General features: G+C 35.0%; 1 protein-coding gene across 9 annotated transcripts in view; it reads left to right on the top strand.

Moving 5' to 3' along the window:
* Positions 1–13,388, top strand: part of CD36 (CD36 molecule (CD36 blood group)) — a 79,557-nt gene extending 66,169 nt beyond the window's left edge. For all 9 annotated transcript variants that reach the window (XM_045194104.3, XM_045194077.2, XM_045194100.3 and 6 more), the window contains 8 exons: positions 1,523–1,569; positions 3,999–4,068; positions 5,401–5,588; positions 6,629–6,747; positions 7,862–7,935; positions 8,477–8,531; positions 9,512–9,676; positions 12,430–13,388. In XM_045194104.3, the coding sequence (XP_045050039.1) occupies positions 1,523–1,569; positions 3,999–4,068; positions 5,401–5,588; positions 6,629–6,747; positions 7,862–7,935; positions 8,477–8,531; positions 9,512–9,676 (718 nt within the window). In that variant the 3' untranslated portion in view covers positions 12,430–13,388. The remainder of the gene's footprint in view (positions 1–1,522; positions 1,570–3,998; positions 4,069–5,400; positions 5,589–6,628; positions 6,748–7,861; positions 7,936–8,476; positions 8,532–9,511; positions 9,677–12,429) is intronic.
* The last annotated feature ends 8,520 nt before the right edge of the window (positions 13,389–21,908 follow it).

Here is a 21,908-nt window from a genome sequence, read left to right as displayed (position 1 = left end):
GGTTATTTATTATATGTGTAAAATAAGAAGAACCCTAATAAACGTCAGGGAAGAAAAGGCTTTTCTTTTCCTCAAAGTTAATAAATATGCTTTTAATCACTTATTTCCTGAAAAAAGATTCGAATTTGGAAGAGATGAAGTATTTTTATTAATATTAAGCAACCATTTCTTCACACCTGAGTCCCTACATAAAAATCGACTACAACAGTTACATACTCACTAGTGTAGTACTTTTTCTTCTACAGAGTCCATAGTCATGTACTTTTATAGGAAAGTCTAATGGAGCAAAACAAACACTTCTCAGTGTTCATTTCAGGGGAATCTACATCACTGTTTACATATTGAGGAACATGACCATTTTCTCCATTTCAGTATTACAGCAAGATTTTGAGGGGGGTTGCAAAGTGCTCCTTTTTGTGTGTTTTATTTATTTTTTATTTTATTGTTGTTCAAGTACAGTTGTCTGCATTTTCCCCCCACTGCTCTCCCTTGATTCTACCCCTTGTTGGTTTTGTCCATGTGTCCTTCATAGTTGTTTCTGAAATCCCCTCCCCGTACTCCCCACTCTCCCCTCCCCCCTCCCCTCTGGCTACTAAGTGCTCCCAATTGGAGTAAGAATTTCCCATCAGTTTAAGACGATAATAAGGTTAGTTTAACTGGTCATGGCAACACTGAGCATGACTGACAGCTTATTCGGTTTTTAAAAAGAAACATCAACTTGCACTGACATCTCACTGGATGATACGTTAGGAATAAGAAAAAAAAAAAAACCATTTTCCATCACCAAAGGTGGCTGAGGATACAGAGAAACTATTACTACTATGTTTGTTATTGCATATAATTATTAATATATATGTTATATATAATATATGCAATAACAATATATATGAAAGAATATATATATATAGCTTTCAATCCTATCTAGACAGCTCAGTATAAATTAATAAACTCTGTTCTACTTTAATGCCAGCTCATGCCAGAGTTAAAAGGAGGCAAATATATAAATTGATTATCTATATGTTTCTTATCTCTATTGATCAACCATCTGCTTCTCTTTCTTTCCTCCTACCCACTCCTCTCTTCTCCCTCATACAGAGCTTACATCAGTTACCACTTAATATTTTCCTCCTATTCAGTCTGAACACTCAATATCCTACCAAATAATTTATTTCTACCATTGGAAAAAAAATCCCTTAAGTAGAGATCTGAATTTCTGGTCAACATTTCTCCAGTTTCTTTTTTTTAGAACTGTGTCTATTCCAAGTTGTTTCTATTTAAGCAATTTTTAAATTTTATAATCTGGCTACTTAGTAGTACCAGGCACTTAATCTATTTCAACAAGATGAAAGCTTCAAAGAAAATATGGACTGAAGGACTTAGAACATTTCTTAAACTTAGCCTTTGTCACACCTACACTTTATCTTGGCAGAAGTTTCTATTGCACCATAATAGATGAAGTAACATGAGAAAAGTGCTCTTGAAATGAGAATGTTTGTTTATTTTCTTTCTTTTTATTCATAAGGACTCTCGATTATTGGTCAAGTTATTGTGACATGGTTAATGGTACAGGTAAGAGCATTTCTTTTGTAATAATCACAATGAACCCACATCCCCCTCCCACAAATTCACCGTCAATACCCACAGGAATCTGAAGATTAGAGTATGTGTTTACCTGTCTTTATATCCCCAGAACATAATTCAGACTCTCTATTCCTATATAGGTTTAGTAAATATCTGTTTAATGTGATAAAATTTCTAAAGATTAACCATCAAGGATTAGCCTTTATTGAATTACTGGGGAAATATTTGCTTTGTAAAACTTTACTTAATGAACTTCCTCTCTGGCAATACAAGTAAGGTGTTAAAAAAAAAAACTTAGACAACTGGTTACTATTCACATCTTTTGTAAATACTGTATAGGTAATAATTTAAAATTGAAAAATATAAAAATACCAAAAGTAAATACCAAAGGTAAATCATAATTCCAAGTGAGGTTTCAAGCTGAGGTAGAATCAATGCAGTTGCGGGAGAGAGCCATCTGTTTTGAATAAGGTGGTCAGAAGGAGAGAGAAAAGGACAAAAAACAAGGTTTTTCATGTCTATGAGCCACGACAAATGTATGAAAAGATGGACATGCTGAATTAGAATTGGGAAAAAGACAGTACTAGGAACTTATAGTGTAGTTAGATATGGCTGAGTATACTCCTTGAAGAAAAACAAAGTACACATACGCCTGTCAATTTAAGAATTAAGATTTTAAAGAGCAATGGGAATTGAATACAATGAGTAATTAAAGTCAGAGGTAAGCTCTTCACAACTAAGAAGCAGAGGCAGAAGAATGATGTATACAGAGCTGGTGAGGCAATACCCTGTAGGAAAATGATATAATAAAGATGGACATTAAATACAAAATTATGCAAAAAATAGGGACTTAAAAAGGAAATGTGAGGGATACCAAAGTATTGTTGACTTTGGAAGTGTTATTAAATATTGTTATTACTTCCTTGCAGAAAAACAGAAAAAAAAACCCCAAAACCATGTTTGTGTAAAGCTTTGAGCCATGGGGGTGAATGAAAGAAAGGAAGACATTTCTAAGTAAAGCATTTCTGCAGACAAACTGTAAAGTGTGTCAATACTACTAGCTCTTGTATTTGTATGAGTATAATACTTCAGGCTTAGATGCAGAGTGAAATGTGCCGTGCTGTTGCTAAACACTAAAGGGTCCTTTTCGGCTTAAAAAAATAACAAAAATCATTAAACATTTCTGTCCAAAGCTAAAGAGTAGAGAAGTTTTAAAAGAGAAGCTAGAGAAAGCATTAATGACAATAGTATAAATAAAGGAGCAACTGGCATGACATTAAAGTATCCAAGAAGAAAACAGAAGTAAAACAAACCAGGAGTGGAGGTAAATTGGAGAGTGCAGGGTACTCCGATGTGATACCTGTGAGACAGACTCTTGGTATTGGCACTAGGAAAAAAAGAGACAAATGAAACAAAAGTTCCAATGTGTTTTCATCATAATTTAAAAATGCTTCCTCTACCTTCTTCGGTGAGTTTGAAGAGACATAAAATAAAAATATTGATATACATTTAAATGTTTTTCTTAATGCCCTCTAACGTCAGCTATTTTTGGCGGTCATGGCCCATGGTAACGGCTGGCACTATTATGATATAATCTTCAGTGATATTTCAGGTAGATTTTTAAAGCTTTTCAACGCATTATTTTCCTTTCATGGTTGAGGTGTTGGGAAGGCAGTTGTGGACAATGCCCATTCAGGGACCCATCTGAAGAGTTTAAGCTCATCTTTAATATCCAATTTTCTTAATGCCAGGATCAAGTTCACTGTGATCTTGTTATATTTTGCTTATCTCAAGAGTATAAAGGAAAGGCAATGACATTACAAGGTTGAAGACTTAGGAGAAAAAGAACCTGAAATTCATAATTTAAGGACAGAACTTTTCATTTTAAATGAAAACATTCAGTGGTGTCTCATTTTGGTGATATTTACTTAAGAAACAGAGGGGTCATCTCTTTATTTCTTTATATGTCCAGTGTGTGCTGTGGAGCATGACCATAACAGAAATTCAATAAATTCAAAAAATGCCCTTTCTAACTTGATGGATATGTTTTCAAAGCATTTGCAAAAATTTTGTTCAATGAGAGAACTTTAAAAAATGATTTAAAAGCATTAGTCATTAGAGCAGATGAGTGAATTACTATAAAATGTATAATGCAAACCAAAAAGGAGTTCTAAATCAATTGCTTGGTAACAATAGTGCTACTGTACATGTTTAAGTGACAATATTTGGATATATTGGGTTAAATAAAACAAACTTGTTTCTTTTTATTTTTTAAAAATGTGGCTACTAGAGAGTTTTAAAATGACAAATAACATTTGCATTATTATTTCATTGTTCATGCTGGAATAGAGGTTTCTAGATTTTTCTAGGACACACATTACCTCTAACCCCTTGTCACTGGATTAATTTTTAAATAGATGCAGCCTCATTTCCTCCTTTTGTTGAGAAGACCCGAGTTCTGCAATTCTTTTCCTCTGACATTTGCAGGTAAGACAAAGACACTGATATATTTCTGAGTCAGAACTTTTTACTCCAGGTAACAAAATACAGAACAGGAAGCTCATATTCAGTAATATTATTTGAGACAAATGAGATAACAGTGAAACTTTTCTTGATTTATTAAGAATAAATACAATATGGAAATCATAATGTGTTTTTTAATAGCATAAACAATAAAATACAATAGAAATTGAAAGATATGGAAGGATAATTTACATAATATAAATCATTCTCTTACCATTTCTAAGCCAGAACTTTCTTTCTTTTACTAAACTAGTATTATGTTTAATAGCAGTCAAGTCTAGCCTTCCATGGCCAGTTTCTCTAAAGATGTCCAAAGAAGATGATGTCACTCACAGAAGTGCGTTAATTAATGTGCTCTACCTCTACTACAGCATCTTTTCACACTGACAGGGCCTAGTAGATACCACACAACATGGGAGCCCAAAGAAGCAATATGCTTGAATCCTAGCCTTGTTCCCAAAGGCTGTGTGGTTGTGAGCAAGTATTTATAATCCCTGAATTTTTTCCTTATCTGTAAAATTGAAGAGAGCAGTGTTTTGTCATATAGAGTTATATGGAGATTGGAAGAAATATTTACTGAGCCCCAGCACATTACCTGGGTTATGGTGGACACCTGGTAAGTGATGGACTATCAGATACAATATATCAAGTACTGACATGCACACACCACTGCAAGCAAGTGCCTTTCTCTCCATGACTGTTTTGAAAGACATTTTATTTTTTGTTAAGAATTTGTTTATAGAGAGAGGGGAAGGGAGGGAGAAAGAGAGGGAGAGAAACAGCAATATGTGGTTGCCTCTCACAGGCCCCCAACTAGGGACCTGGCCCACAACCCAGGCATACGCCCTGACTGGGAATCGAACCAGCGACCCTTTGGTTAGCAGGCTGGCATTCAATCTACTGAGCCACACCAGGCAGGGTCTCAGCCATTTTATTTTTATTTCATTGCACACAGAAAAGAGATTTGAGGCAGTCATATAAGTATTTAATCTATAAAGAAAATAGATTATGAGAAATGGTTTTAGTATCAATATACCATGGTACTTTACAAGCAAAAGTTATTCTTAGAAGCTTTTGAAAATAAAACTAAAAATAACTCATACTAAGGTATTGGGTTCTGGTATGCCTTAAAATTTCATAAGAACTTTTTAAAAATAATTAAATAAGGATTTCTAATGAGTGTATTGGATTTTTCTAAGTTAAAGCAAGAATATAAATCTAAAAATAAGAAACCATGAATCTCCAGACTCTTCAGTTCAATTCCCTGAAATGAAGCTCTGTCTGCTCTGTGTTTAGGTCCATCTATGCTGTGTTCACAACCGAACATGATCTGAAAGGAATTTCTGTGTATAGATTTGGTCTTCCACCCAAGGCCTTTGCATCTCCAGTTCAAAATCCAGACAACCATTGTTTCTGCACAAACAGAGAGACCACAAATAATTGTACATATTTTGGTTTGTTAGACATTAGCAAATGCAAACAAGGTGAGTAAATGTTCTCAACATTGCAGTTTGTGGCATATTTACAGTATTCTTTAAAATGTTACCTTTACCCAGGACCCCTTTCCACCAAAAATTTAAGGTGAGAGTGCAATAAGGACAGAAAGTCAGGGTGATGGTAGGCAATTTCTGTTTTGATTTTGTGTTGTCTTTGAGGTTCCAATTGCATTTCAGTGCTGCAAAAATTAGTTATTGGATAAAATCATACTAATATTTCCCTGTGCTATTTTAGAAATGGCTGTTTAGGCTCTTTTGCATTTTTAATTAGGTTATTTATGCATGTATTTGTGTATTTATTTACTTATTTATTTGCTCTTTTTGAGTTGTATGGGTTCCTTGTAAATCTTGGATTTTTAGATTCTATATACTTATTAGATGTCTGGTCTGCAAATATTTTCTCCATATTCTGTATTTTTTTTTGATGGTTTCCTTGGCTATGTAGAATACTTGTGCTTTTTTTTAGATTTAGAGTAAAAGAAAAATAATTCCCAAAATACTTTGAGCATCCCAATGTATGCATCTGCCATTTTTCTTTTCTTGAAAATAGTAAATAATAATAAATATATATTTAGTATGTGTCTGAGACAAAAATTGACTTACACATAATTTGGGATCTGTCTTGTTTTACTAACCTCCTTCATATTGGAGAAGTGTGAATAAAGAAAGAAAAATCTCTTAAATTAAGTAATTCTCAATCCATAGAAATATTATTGTTTCCAACACGAACATGGATGGTTGAAACTGTGTTCATCAGCTAAACCTTATATATTACAAATTAACACTTAAGGAACAAACAACAGACATTAACTGACTAGTTACTAGGATGATGCAGAATTTTGTATTTTACTTTTGTACAATAGTAATCAGATGTTATAATTCTTCACCCTCACCCCCGGAATTTGTGTTCAAACACACCTATGCATTTTTTTAAATTAAAAAGTTGTATGTTCAAGGAGTCTTTTCTGAGTGGTATGTGAAATGAGGAAAATGATTTATCTCTAATTATTTTTAAAACTTGTTTTCAGGAAAACCTGTGATCATTTCACTTCCTCATTTCCTACATGCTAGTCCTGAAATTACAGAAAATATTGTCGGTCTCCAATCAAATGAAGAAGAACACAGCACATATTTAGATGTTGAACCTGTAAGCAAATATACCATTGATCTTCCTTCTTTAATATTGTTTTTTAAATAAAGTTAAAGAAAACATAAATTCTCTCCTTGTCAATCACATTTATTGAATCACAATCTTGATTAGTACTTTTATTTCAGTGAAAATTACATTGATTTTTTTCTATTGCTTTATAACATATCAAGGGAATTTACTGTACTTTGCTGTGATTAATGCACACTTTTTTGCCTGAAGTTTTGAGGGAAAAATGAGGGTGCATATTTTACATGGGTAGTACTAAAACATGGGTGCACATTATACACAACAAAATACAGCAAAAAATTTTACTTTTTAAGAATAAAGAACTTTTAAAGCACTTTTAATGGTTAATAGGTCAGAAGTCCCCCTTATAGGAATAATTCTAATTGGCTTAAAACAGTTTGATATTAATTGTTAGTTTATGCTTATTTTATAGTTAACTACAAATATTGCTTATATGAAGAGACACTATATTATGTGGATCCAAGGAGATTTTATGGGTATATGTGTGAATTTGGGGCAAGAATTATTACACTTAGTGACAAAATATAAAAAATCCTATGAGCACATAGTTTTAATTGTTAAATTGCTTTTATATTTCCATTTTCAAAAATTAAATGAAAGGCCAGAATTTTAGGAGTAGTGTCTTATTTTAAATGATGATGCTATCAAAAACTGATGATGCATGGATTCTAACTGAACATGTGTATGACCGTGCACAGTTAGGAACTAAATAAACTGAATAAGCTCTTATGTTTCGGTACTGGTACTGTTCTTGTTGATTCCCCAAAACCATTTCTGGCAAACATCACGAATCTAACCAAAACCTTGAATGAGGCTGGGCAAAGGAGTTCTATGTGTGTGTACTTGTATATGCATGTCTCTGCGTGTGTGCAGGTGCCTCCCTATATGCACACGCAGCTGATGGGATGATGGATAGTTATATAGGAAATATTTAATATGTCCAACTATATTCAATACATTTTATAAGTTTCAAGTAGAACAGTTTCACCTTAAGTTCTACATAGCAGTAGGAATGCATTCTGGATATTATAAAAAGATGTTTTAAAATTAAGTTAATAATAATTTTAGTTTGTTCTTTCTTTAGATAACTGGATTCACTTTACAATTTGCAAAACGGCTGCAGATCAACCTATTGGTCAAGCCAGCAAAAAAAATTGAGTAAGTCTCTTAACCAAGGTTATCAGTATGTGATTCTTAATATTTTCTTGTAAGAATATGAGTACATCTATGAAAGTAAGTGGGAATAATTTAAAAAAATTCAACTTCCCTTTGGCTTGAATGTCATTAAATAATAATTATTAAATGCTTATAACTTTCATTTGTATTTTAGAAGTGTATATGGGATTCACTGAAATGATATTTACATATATTTTGGAATGTTTTAAAGTATTTGGCGGCACCTCTCATTTTGGTAGCTTTCCAAATATTTCTATGACAATAGTTTCTAGAATACACATTTCCCTTTATGTCCTGAGAAAAACGAATCTAATTATAAATCTGCATTATAAAGGTTTTTAGAAAGAAAGATGTCTGAAAAACAGCCATATTAAAGCTTAAAAGACTCACTACAGGGAACAAAAATCAAGGAACTTAATCAGCTTGCAAGCACAACTAATTTCTGAATATTTTTACACTGATAATTACTAAGATTTCAGTTCTATAGGTAGTAATGTATTTTTATTTTTTATGTATGTTACAGGGCTTTAAAGCGTCTGACTAGAAACTATATAGTGCCTGTTCTCTGGCTTAATGAGGTTGGTACTTTTAATCTATGAGTCATTAAAGGCAGTAAACCTTACTGTATAGAAACGTGCTTTTCATATTTCAAAATTGAATATACAGGGTGAGGCAGAAGTGTTCACAGTTGTGAGTCCATGAAACAGTTTATTCTTATATTATTATTTATTAATTATTGTATTATTTTCCATACAAACAGCTGTAAAGCTGCTTTTGCCCCCTGATGTATATGTATAGTATTTGAAGTTGTATGTTCTCATTGCCTGTATAAATGAGTTTCTATTATTAATTATAGCTATTTGAGAGAACCAACCCACACAGAAGTACCAAATTTGTGTTCATTTTCAGTTAACTTTTAGAAAGATGAAGCACTTATTTTATCATTTTAGATTATTTTCAAAATGCATCTATTAAACATTTTTTTCTTGTCATGGTACTTGTGTTAGGAAAGAGTCATTTCATTCATCTAACTCCAAATAATTCAAGACTTACTGAATATTATAGTTAATAAAAGCTAACCAACCTTAAAGAAGCCAGGTTAGAGCAGGTTTAGGTCTCTCTCCTATTGCCTGATAAGATTATCTTTAGTGTAAAAAATGAAACTGATTAGCCATAGAATTAGGAAATGCATTGCATAAGTCTCTAGAGGGAATGAAATAGTAGACCCTTGCCATTTTCCTCTGTCACTAGGAAACAACCTTTGGAAAGTTGTGAAAGATTTTGATAAGACAGTTCTAAAGATCAGTGGAGACTAGTCTATGTGGAGTGCCAGATAACATGTCTAAAAGGAGGAAGATTACATTTCACTCTGTATTCTACCTTGGCACTTGTTGCCTTCTTTAACAAGTGCAGGGGATTTCAGTGGCTTGTCTTATAGATACAGATGGCTAACACCTATATAAGTGTTTGGAGAAAAGAGTGATACATAAGTAGAGGGTTTTAAGTATTTTCCTCCACTGATTTACACAAATAATGCTAATTATTAACTTGATTACAGACTGGTACCATTGGTGATGAGAAGGCAGCAATGTTCAGAAAGAAAGTGACTGGAAAAATAAAACTCCTTGGTCTGGTAGAAATTGTCTTACTCAGTGTTGGTATGGTGATGTTTGTTGCTTTCATGATTTCATACTGTGCGTGCAGATCAAAGAATGCAAAATAAGTAAGTATGTACTATATATATATATATATATATATATGTATGTATATTGCTTCAGTAACATTAGTTTATATATTACTTGTTTTCATTTTATCAAAGAGGGGTTATAAATTAGGTTATAACTCTTTCTAGACATGTCGAGCCAACTATAATTTTTAAATATGTCCTTGAAGTTTTGAGATGCTTATCATAAGTGAAGACATAAATGAAGACTAAATGAGTAAATAATACCTGTGAATATCAAGCAGATCACTCTATTACATCTTTATTCTGAAAGGAAAGGGGTAAAAGATAAAATTGTCACCTTTGAAAAGTTATGACATACATAGTTTTGTTCAAAATACTGACTTCATGTATTGAAAATTTCTAGTTAATTATTTTGAAAACCAAAAATAACTTCACATTTTGACTAGAAAAACTTTTGTAAAATTGAAAATGGTAGATATTAGGGAGATTAAAATTTACAAGGGAAAAAATTAAAAGACAAGCTAGAAATTAATAAGAAACTAAAAACTCAATACTAAATGATAGAGATAACATGTGCCATTGTAAGAAAACACTGAAGTAAAATGAAATTTGAAGTGAAGATAACTGTAATATAAATACAGGATTGCTCCATATAGACAAGCTGGCCATGCACTGTGCAAAATCAAGGTATGTACCTACCCTAGCCGTTTAATATGGAAGCCAGCTGAACAGTTAAAATTCACCAGCTAAATTTTGAATATTACAGTACAAGAGAATAGAAGAAAATAGTGTTCAGCACAGTAAAACTAAATTACTCAGAGTATAGAGGAAAAATCATGTAAATGTGGACAACGTTTGAGTTGAGTTTTAGCAAAACTGTAGAGGTGGTTCAGGCCCCTGTGTTTCAGATACTAGTATCCATGTCACCTTGTACATAAACAGGAGCGAATGCCTGAGCCTGTCTTCCCTAAGTGGAAGCCTTTTTAATAATAATTATAGGTGCCATTGACGTGGCCTGTGGGGGAGAATTTTTCACTTCACCCATAGTTTTCACAAGCCCTCCCTTCCCTGGCACATAAAAAAATTAGATAAAAGCAATATACTTGCTTAAAAACCACAACACGAAACAAGTCTTCTTACTTTACTTTCAATCAGATGGATGATCCTATGCTGTCTTACAGAGAGATTCCGGAGCTGCTGCTAACTATGGAGTTTTTACTATGTGCCAAAATTATGTCAAATATGTTACATATACTATCACTATGACACTTTATACAATTTCATGAGTTTCCAATAGCCAGGGATTCATCAGCATCCATTCTATCTTCTCCAGAAAAGCTCAAAAACTATAAATTTAACAGTGCAGAATTGTCCATTTTCAAATAGTGGATCAGTCAAATTGATGATTTTTGAAAAGTAGAATTTTGAGACCAGTATTTCTTTCTTTTCTTTCTTTCTTTTTTTTTTTTGTGAGATTGAGTGCTTATGTTGAGGAAGGTAACATAATCTTTTGTTCTGATCACTTCTGCCACTATTTATTCACTGAAAAGAAGACTGAACAATTATGCACACACAGGATGTATTCAAAATGCTAACCTAATATGTTCACATTATAATAAATAAAGGAAACATTGCATCACCTCTAAGACCATTAGCTCAAATGATATGATTAAACAAAGATATTCATATAACCATTTATGTAATAGAGAGAAAATAACCCACTGAAAGTGAAACAATTTTAAAAGTGTGTTCTAGTGGGAAAGCATGTTTTTAAAAGACAGTATAGTAGTTACAAAATTTTTTCAGTGAGTATTCTCTATTAAAATTTCATGATAAATTTTATTACTACTTAATGAGCCCTGAATGTCAGATTCCATGGAGTCCCACATGCCTTTTTTTTTTCCTTTACAAGTAGAGAGAAATTTTTTCTTTGAAGATGACTTGATTTACTAGATTTAGAAGAATCACAGGAGATGTGTATTTTCTTTTACAAGCCTCAGTTTTGAATATTATAAAATTTTGCCTTTGGGAAGATGTGCAAATGATTAGAAAAACAGGAGATAGATGTACAGAATAAGATAAAAGATCAGATGGTGGAGCTAAAGAGTAGTTTTATTCAATGGATCACAAAGAGAATAAGCAAATAGTTATTTCAAAAATAGTAGCATATACACTGCTCCAGGGAAGATGGTCTTAAGGGACAACCAAGAGTAGAAATGCTTATCTGGAGCAGATTAACTAGGTAGCCCTTGTCTGGCTATGTGCAGGTCTTTTATTTTTTTATTTTTTAATTTTTTTTCTATTTATTTATTTTTATTCAGTTACAATTGTCTGCATTTTCTCCCTATCCCTCCACCCCAACCCAGCAAGTCTCACCTCCCTCCCCCACCTCTACCCCCCCCCCTTGGTTTTGTCCTTGTATCCTTTATAGTACCTCCTATAGACCCCTCTCCCCACTATCCCCTCCCCACTCCCCTCTGGCTATTGTTATACCTTTAACTGGAACATAATCAACAAAAGAAAAAAGCAAACAAAATATAACCAGAGACATTGAAATTAAGAACATTGTAACAATATGTACAGGTCTTGAGAGTTGAGAAGCTCATCCCTTTTGAATGGCAACATGTATTGTCTTGTCTATGAAGTCTACCAGAGAATATTTCTCTGCAGCTGGACGAATTGGGCTTATTACAGAAAGTGTGGTGTCTTGGGTATATAAAATTTGAGTACTACCTGTTTTATTTTTCCACTGCTTTCTGACAAACAGTAACATTTCTTCTACTTTCTAGATAGCAAAGGAGCCTTTGCATTTATGTACCAACAACATCAGGACCTTTGTTAACACTGACCTACAAAATGAAGATTTAATATGCTTTATTTTTAAAAACGTACGTAATCTTGTTGAATTGAGTTGAAGAAATGGTGGCACTATTCATTTTTGCAATAAGCAGCAATACATTTCTGAAGGATTATTAAGATGTCATTAAAATCCACAATCTGAGCAAGAAACCAGCACCTTTTAGAATGTATTGTGTACAGTACAGTCAAATTGATTTCAGCGTCTATGGACTAGGATCAAGTGTAAACCAATTATTTTTATTGGTACCAATTCACTAATTGGTTCCCTGGTGACAAATTCAGCAGAGGAGTGGACATTCTAAACAAATCCTGGATCCTGAGCTCTTATCTTCTTCATCAAGGGAAAACACTGTCCTGCGTGGGCAGCGTCCCCATTCAGGTGCAGCAGACGCCAGGACCGCCAGGACATTGCAACTCGTGAGCGTCCATTATTTTTGAAAGACATTTAAGGATGGAAAATAAATTATTAGCTTCTGAGTCATTTATTATACATTACTTAAGTTTCTCTGTGGAATTCTTTGTATAGCAAACAGCAAGCATTATAATTATGTTCTTACTTTATGACAACATGGGCTTCTATTTTGTCACTGATTATGCAAATGGAAGTCATTTTTTTGCAACTTTGCCTCTCCATAATAAGGACTTCGTCATTTCCCACATTCTGCAGCTCTTCTGGGAATCTGAATGGACTTTGATCTTTCTACAGCTTATACGTCATAACTTCAGAGTGCTGTGTGGTATTAAAAGATGTAAATGAGAATAAAGGAATTATTGCATGAAACACAACAAAGAAGAGATTCCATTAATAGTTATTTGGTGTAATTATTTTTGTCTTCATAGTCGCCTCAGAAACACTGATTTCAAACATTAAAAGATGTTCTTCCTTAAACTCCTGCATTTTGCCTAGTTCCTGTTGTGCCACAAAACATTTACTTGGAGTTTCTGTCAGAAGTGTTTTCTTTGAATCCATACTTCTTCATGAATCCATATTTCCTTCTGCAATATTCTTTCTAATTCAATTTTGCCACCTTGTCCTAGGCTATTTTAGTCAATTGAAGGAAAAGCAAAAGGATACTTGGTTTCACACTTTATAGCAGCATGACTTTAGTTCTAGACTGTGAAAATCTTCCTTTTTTATCGGACATATTGTTTAGTAATCCTGCTTTGTTTAGCAGGAGTTTACTTATTGCGGAGTACCGGTCCACCTAAAAAGGTCCTCGCAGAAAGAAAAGATGGGCCCCATTCTGCCTTGTGTTTTACAGAGAGGTTTATAGACACTGTCTGCATACTAAAATTAAGAATTACTTGGTCTCCTCATGTGAGCTTACAGGGTAAATCCTAAAACCCCAACCAAAACACCTCCGATTCAGATGGATGTTTTGAAAACCCAGAGATACTCAAAGCATACTGACTTATATCTTGCCGTTTAATGGGAAGTGGAAAAACATATCCCCCTAAGATAGTGATGTGTAATATGATATTCTAGAAATCCTCTCCTGATAATTAAAAAGAAAAGTTTACTCTCTTCGCATTAGGGTATTTGTGGACACATTGATCTAAGAGAAATACAAAGGAAATCTCTTTAATTCTTGAACTAAGAAGGTCTAAAATTATGTAAAGTAGAAACTGCTATTTCCTTGGATGGGGAAATACATATCAATCTCAAGTTAGGTCTGTATGTCCAATTAACAACTCAGATTTTAAAATCTCCATATGGAAATGCACCTCGGTATTTAGGAATGACAGTGAAGATTTTGACTTATGTATCTTTAAAGTTATTAACTAAATAACTATTCTAATCTATCATGCCTCAATATGTTTTGTCTAAATTGTATAAAATAGGAGGAATGACAATCCATGCACTAAGGTAAGTGGATGATATTAAATATACTCAGTAGGAAAAACAGTTCCTTAAAGAATGACATACAAGTGCACTGAGGTCAGAACGGAGCACTCTGGGGAATGTAGTAACGGTGTGGCCTGTTGGTTTGCCCTAGAGGGATTGTATAGTGTTCAGAGAAGGTGAATGTTTGAATACTTAAAACTCTGTATGGATGAGTTTGTATGCTTTATTCTGTAGAAAAACTGCACCATTAGTAGACAGGCATATTTTCATGTCAAGCTATGTTTAACCACCACCAAGCTCTAATTGTTGCTTATAAAAAGTTTGAAAATCTAAAGCATGGACAAAGGGCTTCACATAGGTGAGAGGACCTACACCACCTGCAAATACGTTCTGCTTACTGCTGCTGACAAGTGCATGAGAAAGAAAACAAAGCTTTCGGATTTTAGTGGAAAAAAGAACTAAAGTGAATATCATTTCAGGAAGAAAACAGTTTTCCCTGAATATTCACTCTGGACATTCAGGATATTTGTGTTTGGATTTATACGTATGAAATATTCTGTCAATCTCTTAACATGTTTTCAGTGTCAGGGCTGTACGATCTCTTTCTAGCTGAAGTTGTTTTGGGTACGTTCTAACTGATAATTCAGTGTTGCTGGTTGAAGTTTAATGTTTGTGCCACTGTGGCACTCTCCCTTTGCCCCCCTCCTCTGGCTTATCTATCATTCTAAATGGATTTTGAACTCTACTTAAATAATCACTGTTCATTTTTTTTGCTGTATCGAGTAACAGAACTACCAATGATTCGTTTTTCTGAGTTAGTGAACTAAAACATGAGTGTTTTATATTTGTATCCAATACATACATGCTTTTTTTCCTTTTGTGGCTCAAAGGTATCTGCGTGTTTAAGTATTTGTGAAACTACAGGCATAGCTCATTTTATTGTGCTTCACAGAAGTTGTGCTTTTTAATTTTTGTGTGTGTGTTCCAATAATACTTTGTTTGTTAAAGTATATCTTAGTGATTATGCTGTTACAGTTGTCCCAATATTTTTCTACCCTTTATCCTCCTCTGCCCTGTACCCCCACTCTCCTTCATTCCCCCCCTTAATTCATGTCCATGGGTCATACACATAAGGTCTTTGGCTTCTCCAATCCTATACTATTCCCCCTTGTCTAATTTATACCTATCATGCTAGGTATGCTTCTTATTCCCTGTACCTTTTCCCGCATTCTCTCCCCGCACCTTCCCTGCTGATAACCCTCAATGTCATCTCCACTTCTGTGATTCTGTTCCTGTTTTAGTTGTTTGTTTTTTTTGTTTTTGTTTATTAGGTTCAGTTGTTGATAGTTATGAGTTTGTTGTCATTTTACTGTTCATAGTTTTGATCTTTTTCTTAGGTAAGTCCGTTTAACATTTCATGTAATAAGGGCTTGGTAATGATGAACTCCTTGAACTTGACCTTACCTGGGAAGTACTTTATCTGCCCTTCCATTCTAAATGATAGCTTTGCTGGATAGAGTAATCTTGGACATAAGTCCTTGCCTTTCATGACTTGGAATACTTCTTTCCAGCCCCTTCTTGCCTGTAAGGTTTCTTTTGAGAAATCAGCTGCTAGCCTCATGGGAACTCCTTTGTAGATAACTGTCTCCTTTTCTCTTGCTGCTTTTAAGATTCTTTCCTTATCTTTAATCTTGGGTAACTTAATTAGGATGTGTCTTGGTGTGTTCCTGCTTAGGTCTAATTTCTTTGGGACTCTCTGGGCTTCCTGGGCTCCTGGAAGACTACTTCCTTCACCAGATTGGAGAAGTTCTCCATTACTTTTTCAAATAAATTTTCAATTTCTTGCCCTTCCTCTTCTCCTTCTGGTGCCCTTATGAATCAAATGTTGGAACATTTAAAGTTGTCCCAGAGGTTCCTAAGCCTCTCCTCATTTTTCTGAATTCTTGTTTCTTCATTCTGTTCTGGTCAGATGTTTATATTTCTTCCTTTTGTTCCTAATCGTTGATTTGAGTCCCAGTTTCCTTCCCTTCACTGTATATTTTCCTTTATTTCACTTTGTATACAGCTTTCATGTCTTCCTTCACTTTGTGACCAAATTCAATCTTTCTGTGAGCATCCTGATTACCAGTGTTTTTAACTCTGCATCATCTGATAGGTTGTCTATCTCCTTGTCTCTTAGTTCTTTCTCTGGAGTTTTGATCTGTCCTTTCATTTGGGCCATATTTCTTTGTCTCAGCATAACTGAGACACATTGTAAATGGCAGAGCCTTAGATATTTGCCAGGGTGGGGCAACTGTCTTCACTGCCTTGTGGCACGGTCAGTCTTTATGACTGTTGCTTTAACTCCTTGGTTGTAGGACTTCCATGCATTTTGGTTTTCTGGCAGTTCTGGTTGTTTTATTATTTTAAATTGGTTGTTTTAAATTCTTTTGGTTGTGCGAGCAAGGGAAGCTTTTCTACCCACACCCCCATCTTGGCCAGAAATTCCTAGATGTTGCATTTTTTAATAAACTGAAGGCAAGACCCCTCCACCAGCAAAAGGATTGCAAGTCGCTTTTATTTCAACACTTGTTTTATCACAATGGTTTGAAACTGAACCCACAATATCTCTGAGATATACCTGTAAATACTTTTCTAATTAAAAAAAAACTTTGCTTTTCATTTTTAATTTTTGAATATATTTAACGTCAGTGCTATCTAATATTGCTACTATAATTTTATAGTAGCTGTTATTGTCTATTTATGGGTTATTTACATATTACTCCTATATTTTTTTGCCAACTGTTCTCAGATGCTAGTAAGCTTATGTTTACACACTTCAGAAATACTCCACTGTACACACTCATGAAGGGAAACTGTGACAAAGCTAGGACAAACACAAATGTTTTAAAATATTTTTCCTTTGTACTAAACCTGAGCCAACAGCCTCAGGATCGCCTGCAGACTTGTTAAAAATGCAGGATTTCAGGTTCTGTGCCATACCTACTGAATCAGAATCTGCAGCATAACAGGATTCCCAAGTGATTCATGACTGATCATTTAAAAATAATGCTCCTGCCCTGACAGGTATTGCTCAGTTGGTTGGGTATTGAGGGAAAGGTCACCAGTTCGATTCCAGTCAAGGCACAGGCCTGGGTTGTGGGTTCCATCCCCAGGTGGGACATATAAGAGAGGCAACTGATCAACGTTTCTCTCCCTCTCTTTCTCCCTCTCTCTAAAAATAAATAAGTAAAAATAAAAAAATAAGGGTTCCTATAAGTTTGTGAAAATTTCCTCTGTATTGCACACTAATTTAGTAATTACCCTTTCCCCAGTCGCCATTCCTTTTCACCCCGTCCCTGCTACCAGAATGCACTATGTAGCATGTTTAGTAGAACTGCAAGTAGAAACAGGGATAACAGTGGAGCACCCCACTAAATGGACAGTTCGATCACATGGGTTCTAAAGTTTCTCCTGCAAATAACTTCCAGCTGAACTGTGTTCTTTTGCTGTATTATTATGTTTGCTTTGTTATTTAGGAATATCCATCCCTGGTTCCAGTTTAAGATGGTCACAGCCTAAACTCACCATCTACCCAGACACGCCGGATCTATAGCTACATATGGAAGAATTTCCTCTGGAAAAAAAAAATAAATAAGAACTAGCTGACCAACTCCTACACTTTGGGCAAACAAACAATCAAAAAGCACATTGAAGAGGATAAGAGGCTAAGACCCAAACTTGCCATAAATCCCAGCCTGGCATGGCAACACACATCCAAGAAGGGCCTCGACACCTGGAGCTTCTCCCCGAGGGAGTAAGGATTCGAACCCTACATCAGACACTCTAGCTTTTGAGACCTGTACCTGAGAGATGAGTGGGTCTCATCTCTCAGGTACAGTGGGTCTCTCATCCGTAAGACCTACTAGGCTATAGCATACTGAGAAACAGCTTTCTGGGGCTTGCATACTAGGACTCACCTGACCCAAAGGCCAGTTCAGAAGTAGCCAGGCAAGAGGCATCCAGAATTTATGTAAAGCAGGCTCATTTGTCAATCTTAAAGTGTCAGCCTGAGGGGCAGGCATCTCATTAAATACACATTAAGGGTCTGCTGGGGTACTCTCCAGGGACAGAGGGTGACAGGCTCCATCTTTTGTTTTCACCCCTGGATGGGCACTATCTCTATAGTCCCCATCCTTCACTCCAGCCTGTGGGAACCAATGTAATGCTCTTCCTCTGCTGTGCTACAGAGCATTGGCAGCTTCTCAGGGGAGCACTTACATACATCTGGAACCCTAGGTTTTTTCTGGTGCCCTAGTTTTTGAGGCTATTGCCCACTGGACCTCCCTTGATTGCCGGGCTCTAGAAACCAGGGGGGTTTGTGTTCCCATGGTACTGGACCAATCCGAGTGACAGTTCTTGGCAGACTACCACCCCCCGGGCATTGTACAGACAGAAGACTGAAACACACCCCCAGGCTTTTTGTGAAACAGGCCTACTTGCTTGTATTAGAGCTTTGGCCTAAGGGGCAGACTCAAGTTTGGTACATATCTAGAGGAATATAAATATACTGTCAGGACATGCAGGCCTGTGAACACCACCTTTGTGTTCTCCCTCTGCCTCAATACAGCTTGCTGGCATCTCCAAGAAAGGAGCTTATACATTTGTCTGGAGTCCTGACTTTTGACACTGCCACCCAGGGATCACCTCTAGAGCACCTGGCAGTTTGCCCAGTGGGGCTGACATGTGTGATCCCACAGGACTGTGTACATTTGCACACTTTAAAAGCTGCAGCTTGTGGTATGGCTCCCAGTTAGCCTAAATCTAGGTGCTCAAAGAGATTCTCTCCTTTGGGATACTGACATGCCTTGGCATACCCTCAATTATTGGGTGACATTAAAAATAAAATAGGCTGATTGGACAGTAACAAAGGTTTGCAAGGCAAACAAGAGTTAGGGTGCCACTGAGCAACATGTTTCATCTGCTACACAAAACCCTCCTTCAAGACTGGGAGAGGTCATAGCTACTTCATCTAAAGCATAGAAATCAATACAGAGAGTCAATAAAAATGAAGAAATAATGGGTTGTATCAAAAAAAAACCAAGATAAAACCTCGGGGGGGGAGAACCTTAACTAAATGGAGATAAGTAATTTACCTGATAAAGGGTTCAAAGTAATAGTCATAAAATTGCTCACCAAACTCATGAGAAGAATAAATGACACAGAACTTTAACAAAGATAAAATACCAAATAAAAGCCACAGAGTTCAAGAATATAATCATTGAATTGAAAAATATACCAGAAAGGTTCAACATCAGTCTATATAAAACAGAGGAAGAATCCATGAACTCTAAGACAAGGTAGTGGAATTGACCAAATCAGAATAGCAAAAAGGAAAAAGAATTATCTGTTTAAGTCCTTTGCCCATTTTTTAATTGGGTTGTTTGTCTTCCTGGAGTAGAGTCCTGTGAGTTCTTTATATATTTTGGAGATCAGGCCCTTGTCTGAGGTATCATTGGCAAATATGTTTTCCCATACGGTTGGTTCTCCTTTCATTTTGATGCTGTTTTCTTTAGCCATGCAGAAGTTTTTATTTTGATGAGGTCCCATTTGTTTATTCTTTCCTTTATGTCCTTCGTTTTATGGGACATGTCTGTGAAGATGTTGCTGCGTGGAATGTCTGAGATTTTCCTGCCAATGTTTTCCTCTAGGACTTTTATGGTGTTACAACTTATATTTAAGTGCCCATGAGCAAATGAGTGGATCAAAAATCTATGGTACATTTACACAATGGAATTCTACACAGCAGAGAGAAAGAAGGAGTTTATACCCTTTGCAACAGCATGGATGGAACTGGAGAGCATTATGCTAAGTGAAATAAGCCAGGCGGTGAGGGACAAATACCATATGATCTCACCTTTAACTGGAACATAATCAACAAAACAAACAAGCAAACAAAATATAACCAGAGACATTGAAGTTAAGAACAATCTAACAATTGCCAGAGGGGAGTGGGGAAGGGATACTGGGGAGAGGGTTTTTCAGGAACTACTATAAAGGACACATGGACAAAATCAAGGGGGAGGGTGGAAGTGGGGGAGGGAGGTGGGTTTGGCTGGGTTGGGGTGGAGGGGTGGGGAGAAAATGCAGACAACTGTAATTGATTAACAATAAAAATTTTTTTAAAAAAGGAAAAAGAATTAAATATTGTGAAGATAGCCAAAGGGACTTATGGAGCAACACCAGGCAGACTAACATTCACATTATAAGAGTCCCAGAAGGAGAAGAGAGTGAGAGAAGGGCAGAAAACTTACTTGAATAAAAAACTTACTGAAAACTTTCCTAACCTGGGGATGATAACAGACATCCAGATACAGTAAGCAAAGATAAGTCTAAATAAGATAAAACCAAAATAATCCCACAGTGAGGCACATTATAATTAAAATGCCAAAATGAAAGACAAGAAAAGAACCTTAAAAGCAGTGAAAGAGAAAAAAATCTGTTATATACAAGGGAACCCCCTATAAAATTAGCAGAATTTTCAGCAGAAACTTGGCAGGACAGAAGCAGGTGGCACAATATATTCAAACTGCTGAAAAAAGGAAAAACTTCCAACCAAGAATAGGCTACCTGCAAAGTTATCATTCAGAATTGAAAGAGAGATAAAGTTTTCCAGACAAGCAAAAGCTAAAGAAGTTAATCATCACTAAACTGGCATTATAAGAAATGTTAAGGGAATTCTTTAAACTGAAAAGAAAGGTGCTAATTAGTAACAAGAACGCACGTGAAAGTATAAATTTTATGGATAAAGGTAAATATATAGTGGATATAGTGGAATAATGACTTATAAAGATGGTATGGAGGTTAAAAGAGAAAAGTAATAAAAATAACTAACCACAATAATTAGTTAAGGGATATAAAAGATAAAAAATGTAAACTGTAACATAATGTGAAAAATGAGGGAAAGAGTAAAAATATAGAGCTTTAGAATGCATTCACACTTAAGTAGTTATCAACTTAAACTGTTATAGATATAAGTTGTTATGTGTAAGCTTTATGGTAACCACCAAGCAAAATATAATAGACAAACAAAGTATAAAGAGAAAGAGATCTTAGCATACTATTTAAGAAAGTCATCAAACCACAAAAGAAGAGAGCAAGAGAAGAAAAGAACAGAGAGGAACCAGAAAACAATTTACAAAATGTCAATAAGTACATATTTAAGTACATCAATAATTAAATTTAAATGGACAAAATTTAAATATATGGACTAAAATCAAAATATATAGAGTGACTGAATGTATATATATATATACATATATATTTTTTTAATAAGACATTCATATGCTGTCAACCAGAGACTCACTTCTGATATAAGAGCACACACAGACTGAAAGTGAAGGAATTGAAAAAGATATTCTAAGCAAATGAAACCCGAAAGAAAGCTGGGGTAGATATACTGATATCAATCAAACTAGATTTAAAATAAAGGCTATCATATAATAAAAGCCACATATGACAAGCCCACAGCTAACACTATATCAATGATGAAAAGCTGAAAGATTTTCCTCTAAGACCAGGAAA

This window comes from Desmodus rotundus, chromosome 6, assembly GCF_022682495.2.
Source record: "Desmodus rotundus isolate HL8 chromosome 6, HLdesRot8A.1, whole genome shotgun sequence".
Lineage (NCBI taxonomy): Eukaryota > Metazoa > Chordata > Mammalia > Chiroptera > Phyllostomidae > Desmodus > Desmodus rotundus.
This window is presented reverse-complemented; position numbering and strand designations above follow the sequence as displayed.